Source organism: Pteropus alecto, unplaced genomic scaffold (genome assembly GCF_000325575.1).
Source record: "Pteropus alecto unplaced genomic scaffold, ASM32557v1 scaffold196, whole genome shotgun sequence".
In the NCBI taxonomy this organism is placed as follows: domain Eukaryota; kingdom Metazoa; phylum Chordata; class Mammalia; order Chiroptera; family Pteropodidae; genus Pteropus; species Pteropus alecto.
The window spans coordinates 6,029,079-6,038,550 of NW_006439717.1; the positions used below are offsets into that span (position 1 = coordinate 6,029,079).

At 32.8% G+C, this 9,472-nt stretch overlaps 1 protein-coding gene across 17 annotated transcripts in view; it reads right to left on the reverse strand.

The window, feature by feature from the left end:
• The window catches only part of PPHLN1 (periphilin 1), a 106,139-nt gene that overhangs the window by 93,570 nt on the left and 3,097 nt on the right, over positions 1 to 9,472 (reverse strand). For 6 of the 17 annotated variants that reach the window (XM_006916887.3, XM_025050264.1, XM_006916888.3 and 3 more), the window contains one exon: positions 1,202 to 1,293. In XM_006916887.3, the coding sequence (XP_006916949.1) occupies positions 1,202 to 1,293 (92 nt within the window). Of the gene's footprint in view, positions 1 to 1,201; positions 1,294 to 4,038; positions 4,082 to 6,681; positions 6,700 to 8,029; positions 8,141 to 8,411; positions 8,515 to 9,472 lie in introns of those variants that run through there. The other 11 variants (XM_015593224.2, XM_015593219.2, XM_025050269.1 and 8 more) reach the window with 8 other exon arrangements.

Consider the following 9,472-nt stretch of genomic DNA (forward strand, 5'->3'; position numbering starts at 1 on the left):
CAAACCCAACTATATATCTAATTGGTGACATATCCACACTGAAACTTCTTTTAAGTATCTTTGAAAAACAAATTCCTAATGGGACATAAATTTGAGCAGATGGGGTTCTAAAAATTAAATTATTTTCTTGATGTCATCCCTTTTCTCATCTCTGCATTAGTCTTATATTTATCTACATCACTTGTTAGTCGTTCTAGGTAAAACGATAAAGTAATTTTATCAAGTTGAAAAAAAATTTGAATTGAGATTTTGATTAGAACCAAAGTCTATAAATTAACCTGGAAATAAATGACGTGGTAATAAGTCTGCTCATTCTGAAATATAGTAGGCCTTTTCATTTTTTCCTTCTTAAGTCATTTTAGATCAACCCCAACTTAAGCTGTAACCTAGGTCAAATGACAACCTTGAAGATAATATCACCCATCTAAGGATTTACTTATAATATGTAAGTTAAAAAATAACCAATATATAAACAAATACTTGTTCTCTTTGACGGTGTACAATGAATCCATAATATATCTATATACCATGACCACAAATCCAATCCCCTGGTGCTTAGAATGGGCCTGTGCAAAACTGTAAGACCGATGGCTTCTTGACCTTCCCCAAACCCTCCTTTGGGTCTTTATAGAGGATTTTAGGGAGAAAGTGCACATACTCATTCAAAAAATACTGGGCTCCTATTATGTGCCAGGTACTAGATATAGTGCTGAGAATATAGGAATAAGCAAAATAGCACACTCCTTGAGAAAAGACCTGGTTCAAAATTCCCAAACTCCCAGAGTGACAAAAGAGACGAGCAGTAGGACTGCCTGCCGCCCCTGAGCTGCCCTTACTTCAGAATTTCATACCAATTTGCAAACATTTTCAGGAATATAGAGAAATAGGTGACAGCCAACAAGTGCTCAAATACTTTAACTGATGGTCTGACCTTTATCAAATCTAAAATTTTCACTAATTAAATTCAATATAAACCCTCTATTTTAGAAATTTAAACAAGAAATATAAAATATGGATTTTCTACATAAATAGAATGTTGGCTTTCAAACTTTTAATTTTTAAAAGATAAACTTTATCTATCTACATTTCAACCTAGACTTGTATATTTTTGGCACTTGAAGATTTTGTTAAGAGGCCTGGCTTTGGTGTACCAAATTCACTTAAGACTCTAGGTTTTGAATTACATGTAGAAACAACTTACACCAGGGTGACTTCGAGGAGGTACTCGTTCTCTTGGAAGCCTTTCACAGTCATATCGTCCCCCAGACCACATTTCATCTCTTCTGTAAGCCACTAAAGAACAAAAAAGAAACCAGAGAATTATGTTTTTAGGAAGTGATAGAGAAGATAAAGAAGTAAATGATTACTTTCCAAAGCAAATCTTTTCCAGATACTAAAGAAAAAAAAATGTAAGTGAGCAAAAGAAAAAAAGAATTAAGGCAAGTCTTCCAATTCTAAAATTTTCTTTAAAACAACACAAGCCCCACCTTCCTTGGATTTCCAAGGCTACGTAAAGCTTCAACAAGATTGTTTCCATCAATTGTGGAGGAAGATCCATAAGACCACAAATATTTCTTCATTCTCATATAGTAAAATTTAGAAAAGATTCATTTTAGGAATAGTTAAAAAATCTATTTTTAAAGTTATTTAAAATTGTCCTGGGGGTGGTTTATACAATATGATTTTTTTTTTGCTTTTCTATATTCTTAGATCTTACATATTATATTATGTTCAATAGTGATTTTAACTGAGAAAAGGTATTAAAAATTCCTGTAAAAACAACAAACACTGAAACAAACTACTCAATTTTTGTTTTTAATGCTATAAATTTATCTCAATGCAAAGGCACCTCGTAATACTTGAAATTAAAAGTTCTGTCAGCATTTTTCACATCTGGGATGCACAGAGAGGCCTCCTACTTTGAGAATTGACACATTCTGGGTAGAAGCTAATGCAGTACATTACAGGGCCAGATGAAAACAGAATCTGTGAATAAGTAGAAGACAAGGCAAACAAGAGAGAAGATGAAAACAGGGTACAGGAAACAGCCAAAGGTCCTTTATATGACATGGCAAGACAATAGACCAGGGGTTGGCAAATTTTTTTGTAAAGGACCAGAAAATATTTTCAGCCTTGTAGGTCACAGGTTTCTGTCACAACTACTCAATTCTGCTGCTTTAATATTAAAGAAGCAATAAGCAATGTACATAAATGTATAGGTGTGGCCACATTCCAATAAAGTTTTATTTACAAAATAAATACAGGCAGTACCCTGACAACTCCTAGAGTAGGTGACATAAATGGTTAACAGGGTAGAACCAGGAGAGCATGAAATAATCATGGAACAGGTTCTGAGCCAAGAACTGTGAACCGTCTTGTTGTGTAGAAGGATGATCATGAGCAAGAAGTAAATATGGGACTAAGTTAGCTAAGTTGGGTTCTTTTTGTACATTGAAAATAGGGCAACAAGTCCAAATGCATAGGCCACAGATCTGTGAAGAAAAATATTTCAGAGAAGACATGTCAAAAGATTTTTGGTGGCTCTTTATGATGCAATACTAATAAGGGTGGGGAAAAAGGATGGTCAACTCATTTTGGCAGTATAAAATTCTAATAGTTTGGGTTAATGTAGGCTGAGGAAAACATAAAGGCTGGAAGGTAAGAGAGTACTTTTTGACATTATCATAGTACAAACAATCTTAATTTTCTCTGTAAAAGCAAATCTTTAATATTTTCTAATACAAACAGATTCCCTAAAATGAATTAACTAACCAAAGATGCCTAGGGAAATCTTAATTTCTTTAAGTTACAAATTAGCTTTTAACAGTATGCATAAATCAACCTGAATTCTAAGTCTGTCATCAGATATCATTAATGATGTTATTTCAAAGTAACCAGTCTATTAGGTACAATAATTGCTGGAAGTTTAAAAGTTAAAGAGTTTGTCAACATTACTTCTCTCCCACCTTTACTGAACACATTGAAGGTTTCAGTCTAAAGTGTAAGGTTTATCCTACGTAAGACACAATGCAGAAAAAGAGTAACAGCAGCAAATTGAAATTATATCACAGGAAAAAATCAACAACCCAAAAGAAAAATGGACATATGCTATGAAGACAGTTCACTTAAAAAAAAAAAAAAACAATGGCTCAATCTTTTGAGATGCTCAACTCTCTTCAAAATAAAGAAGATAAAAACTAAAACTACAATGCAGTACCAATTTTCACCCAAAGCTCTGCAAAAATATGAAGTGCTTTGAAGAGAGTAAGAAAAGCAACACTCTTATACATTAATGAAGAAAGTATAATTTGGTACAACTGGGAACAATTTGGCAATATTTATTAAAAATGTTAAATGCACATACACTTTTACCAGGCAATTCCACTTCTATGTACAGTTGCATATGTGCACCAAAGATAGAAAGCAACCTAAAATGTCCTTGAGGAGGACATAGATTGAATAAAGTGTTATATATTCATATAAAGAAATACTGAGCAAACCATTTCAAAGAAAAGTAACCCTATATATAACAATACAGAAAGATTGCCAAGATACACTGCTAAATAAAAAAGAGCAAAGGGCAAATTAACATGTAGAGTATGGTGTCACTTCTAGTGGAAAAAAAAGGCAGGGTATAAATATATATGCATCTGCACAGACTTCTGGGAGTATAAACAAGAGAATGTCACAGAGCCTGTCTCAGGGGAGTACTGAGTGGCTGGGGTATAGCAGGGCGAATATTTTCACTGCATAATATTTTATACATTCTGTTGTCCATTATAAAAATAATTGTTTTTAAAGGTCCTGAAAATTATTTAATAAGCATATTGTGTCAAGTGATGGCAAAAATTATAAATATAAATTAATGAACTAATGGAGAACATAAGTAAAAATAAGATTTTGTAATTAATGAGAAAGAAAATTAAACTACAAGAATTCTAAAGAATACTACATAGTTTCTTAACTAGATATAACACTAAATTATTAAAATTTATTGGCTTGTCACAAAAATGTAAGAATAACTACTATACTACTTACTTGAGTCCTTTCAGGAGTCAAATTTAAAGTTTTCAACAATCTCCTGTAGGAGGGGAGGAAATACAGACATAAGGATTTGTGTCTGTATAAATCAACCAATGGAGAAAAAAATAATTAAATCTTCATTATTTGTATAAATAAAATTCACGAAATAAAAAATTGTGGGCATTAACAAGTAAATTCCCTTTAAATACACCTTTGAAAATAGAAGGTATTATTTTGACCACTAGAGGCCACCTAGTTTTCATAAGAATAAAATTATGTTAGAAGAATTCTAGTCCGAATTTTGCCAGTTGAAAGCTGGGCAGGACATCTCTTATCCTTATCTCTGAAAGGAATGTACTAGATGTTTCAGATCATTTTTATCTAGAATATTAAAAACACTGGCTTTAAATACCACATATTTAAAAAAAAAAGTCACCGTTAGTCTGGAAGTCTCTATAGTTTTATATTGGCAGTAAATGGTCCCATGTTTAAAAGTAATTAAGGTGACAATCACCAATTCATCACAGAATACTAACTTAAAAACAAACAAACAAACAAACAAAAACACTTAAACTTATTAGGTAAAAATATGACAGTGGAAATTTTCCTCCAAATAAATAAAGTGCACTGAACTAGCTTAGGTAAAATAAAAAACAAAACGAAAAAATAGGCAATGTGTGATTCATGATGAAAATTGTGAATCTATGAAATAGTCTTATCTTTAAAAAAAAAAAAAAGTGAATCTAAATCTACTTGACTGTGTAGCTCTACCCAACATTTTATAAGAAATTCAAAGGACAGAGGAGTTTGGCCCTATTCCTGAAAGAGTAAACTCACCTAAGCTCACCTAGCTGGGGCAGAGATTTTGTGAAGTGCCTCAGGAGGAGAGTACAGAAATAAAACTATATGTATAGTCTTAAATTTATAGGTCATTCCTGATCTTGTTGCCTTTTTCTGACTGGCAGTTTGGAAGACAACAATTTTATTGTAATTACCTCAAAGTATTTCAACTAATTAATTAATCCACAATTTACAGCTTAAAAAAAAAGCAGCAATAAATTAAAAGTGTATAACTTTGATGAAAACCTAGCAATTGGAAACAAAGCAGCTAGAATAAGGTGAAATAATCATATAGGAATTCAAAATAGGATTGTCTAGAATATATATCGAGAGACAAGTAACCAATTAAATTCATATGTAGAAGAGCTAAATATTAACGATTAAAACAAAGAACTAAAATTCTGAGCTGCTTCAACAAATGGAGGCAGAAAAAAACCTAAAGTAAATTTATCTGATGTGGATTTAAATGGGTATGTTGTTTCAGTTTGGGAAGATGCAACATGTTGAATGGTGATTGTTGTACAATATGAATGTACTTAATACCACTGAACACTTAATGGTTAAAATGGTAAATTTTATGTACGTTTTACCAATAATTTTTTTAAGTGAACTTCTCTAGTATCAAACTCCTAACTAAATTTTCTAAATTTTCTATAATGAACTTAATTTCTACAAGAAACAAACAGTATCCACAAAACAGCTAGATACTGCACTATTGTTACCACATTTCCAAGTACTACAGTTAATCCTATAACAACTTTGCATATTTGACTCTATACCTGATGATTTCCCAATGGAGTACTGACCTTACATGAGCTATGGAAATCACAGTTTCAAGTAGAAATGTTTAGTAAATTCTATTTACTTTAAAAAGCTGACAATTTTTAAAGATCTTAATTTAAATTTTCAATTACTGTATATATGGTGAATAATTTTATAAAGAGAAATTAGTCTCCTCTACAAATAACAATAAATTACTTAAATGTCTATAATAGTGATTAAATGTACACATTAGGCTATAAAGTAATCCTCTTTAATCAATTATTTCATTCTTTTAAGTTATCTCTTACTGGTGAGTATACTAAAATATTACTATCTTTACAGAATCTGCAGGTAGTTTCTAAATGTCCTCTTACCATACCTATGCTGTTTTTACAAAACAGCAATATCAGAATATGATGCTTCACTTTTATATAAATTACTGTATTTTCACAATAAAGAATATAAAAATAGAACACAATATAATGGTGTTCTATTATTATAAATTAGAGAATGGTGTAGCAAAATAATTAGCATTCAAGAGTATAAAACACCAAAAAAAACAAACAGCACTGGTGAGGTCCACATCAAATTATTAAACTTCCCTCATCCTTAACAAATCTATATAATTGGGTCAAGAATATAAATAAAGATTCCATATCAACTTTGTATTGTTAGTGAAACAGAAGACACAGTTTGGTGATTACATACAAAAGAAAGAACACTGGACTGTAAAGAAAATGAGCATTAAGCTGGATCTTAAAATTAAGACAACAAAAGGGAAAAGGTATTAGATAGAGGAGGAGGATATGATGATGAAAGTACTGCAGAGTAATCAAGAGAGAGAATATGTTATATCATCTAAAATTTAAATAGCACCTAGTAATTTTTGAAGGATTTTAAAATAGCTGATGAGTACTGTAATCTTCTGATTAGTAGTACATGTTGTTTATGATATTATCCGGATTTAGGAAATTGACCCATCCTGCAACTAGAAGCCACATCAGCTAAATTTAAAAAAAGGTTTCCTATGCCCGGTGAAGTGATCATGTTACTTACCTTGTCATCACTTCACTAATTTCCTCCCATTAGTGGAGTCTCAGAAGTACTCCAGTAAAGTTGTCTGATCCAACAAGATATAAAAACTGAAGAATACAAGTGAAAAATGAAAGGACCCTCTACATCACAATTAGGTAGATAACAGATTTAGAATACAGTGTCCAGAATGTAAGCTTCATTTAGAAGTTTGCTAATAACTGGTTCTAGATTTTTAAAAAACCTCATTCTCTTATGTCATATTCAATAATACTTAATATACCATCATGGTATATTTAATCCAGAAAAAAAAATAAGTTTTTCTTAGAACACTCCATTGAGCTACTCAACCATTCTTATATTAAATTCAACTGAGGGCTCAGAGGATAGGGAGGACTTGAATTGTGAGATAAGCCTGGAAATCAAGAAAACAGTCACAGAAAATATCTTTCTGTCAAACCAATCAATCACACTTTGAATCTATAGACAAGGCGACAGTGAAAGATCTGTCGTTCATTTTATCCAAACTAGTTATAGCAGCAGCTTAAACTATAGAGTAACTGCACATTGCTCTAGTCAGTTTCTAGTATTAAATACACTCAGGATCACTAGCTTTCCCTCCTCCCCAAACCCAATCCTTTCTCTCTTTATATTCACTCAATAACTATTTTGATAGCCCATAATGGCTATCAAATAAATAGAAAGGTCACATTTGACCTCATATTTTAGATGAGCAACAGGCCATTGCAATGGCAATTCCCCACCAAAAATGCTTTCCTCCAGGTATCTGCATGGTTAATTCTTCACCCTTCAAGGTCACCTTAACATCTTTATAATATAACCTACCTACCAGATTCAAAAATCTTGCTATTTTTTTTCGTAGCACTAATCATCTAAGATATCATTTAATTTACATTTGATGTATATTATTGGTCCCTCACTACTAGTATTACTAGCTATATGAAAGCAGGGATCTCTATGTTGTTCATTAACATCAAGCAACTAGAACTTGCACAACCTATGTGCTCAGTACTCATGGAGTGAATTTATTAATGCTGGTAACATGCTCCCTTTAGATAAACTATTCCTACATCTCCACTTCCATCCTGAGTCCTTTCAAGAGTATGTCTCACAGACACATCTAACTCAAAATGCCAAAACAGTTCTTCACATCTCAGAAGCCTGCTTTATCTCTTGTCTTCCTCATTTTGGTCAATGACACCACCAAGTACCCAAAGGCCAAATCAGAAACCGGAGTCATACGAGACCTAAAACTTTTCATATCTAACTATTCACTAAATCCAGTTATTTCTGTCATCTCAATACATAAAGCACGTGTATCCACACTTACCTATCCCTGATCCACACTTACCTATCCCTGCTGCCAATGTCTTTGTTCAGGTTCTCTTAACTTAGCCATTGGACACCCCGGTAGTGAAACACTGGTCTCCCTCCTTCTGGAGTCACCTTCCCACCCTGCAAGCTACAGCCAGAGTGTTCATTATGATAAGACATCTGATTTAAAAATCTGTGGTTCCCCTTATCCTAAAGAATGAAGTCTCAACCCTAAAACTTGAAAAAGGCTTATTTATGACCTTGCTCCTGCCTTTCCAGCTTCAACTCCTACCACTTCCTCAACAGTCTCCAGAACCTCTAGACATATCACCTACTTCTTGTTCTGCAAGAGTGCCACGATTTCTCACCACACCTTGGCATGTTTCTCCCCTACCTAGAATTATCTTTCTTCTACTTACCTGCCTTCATCCTCTAATCTTCCTCATTCAGCTCAAAGGTCAGTTCTTGTTATACTCTTTAGAAACAATAAAGTTGTTCCTTCCTTAGGCCTCTTAAAACACCCTGCAGTAATAGTACAATATAACATCATATTCAATTTACTTTTCTTCCTCTTTTCCTTCCCAAACTAAATACCACTTGCAAAGGCACATTCTGTGTACCTCTTACTCCTGTTGCTTAGCAAAGGTACTTATTAAATGTTGTCCAAATAAATAAACATAATATTCATATGAGCGCCATTCTAGGAAACATCAATATTATGTACCTTTCAATTATTCAGAAAACTTCCAATGAGCACTATTAGATTATAGTTCCTGTCACACTTCTCATGACACTTGTCATTTCATTTTTGAGCAAAAGGTAGTAGTGAGACTCTTTTAGCTCTACCACCTAAAGCAGTAATTCTGAACCTTGGCTACACACCTAAAGAGCTTTAAAAAATACTGATGCACAGGCTCTATCCTGACATTCCTATATAATTGGCCTGGGGTAGGACCTTGTCACTTTTTAAAAATCTTATCTCATCTCAAGATGAGATCCAATGATCTATATAGCAAGGTAAACAGATTCCTAACATATTAAATTGAAACAAGAAGCTTTTAAGGGCTGTCTTGAACCTAAAAACTACATAATTCTATTTCTATTGGAAAATGTTTAAAATTCCAGACAACTAAATTAAAAATGAACTTTAGAACATAATTATTTAAAGTCTGTGGAAAAAACTAACATTGATGCCAATTAAAATGATCAGAACGGATCAAAGTATCGACTAGAATCACCGCTCAGTGCTCAGAGATAACTGTAGGCAATGGAAGTTAAGAAAGCCAAGAAAATTTAAATAGAATCATGATAGATTGCTTAAATGTGGATAACAATAGCGAACAGCATCCAAGAAAAGGAAAAGGAATTAAGGAAGACAATGTGTACATAAGAAAGATAGAACTGACAAGAGAAGATTCTCATTGCAAAGAAGTAGGAAATAGATCTGCATAGGTATTCAACAAGCTTTCATTTCTTTCCC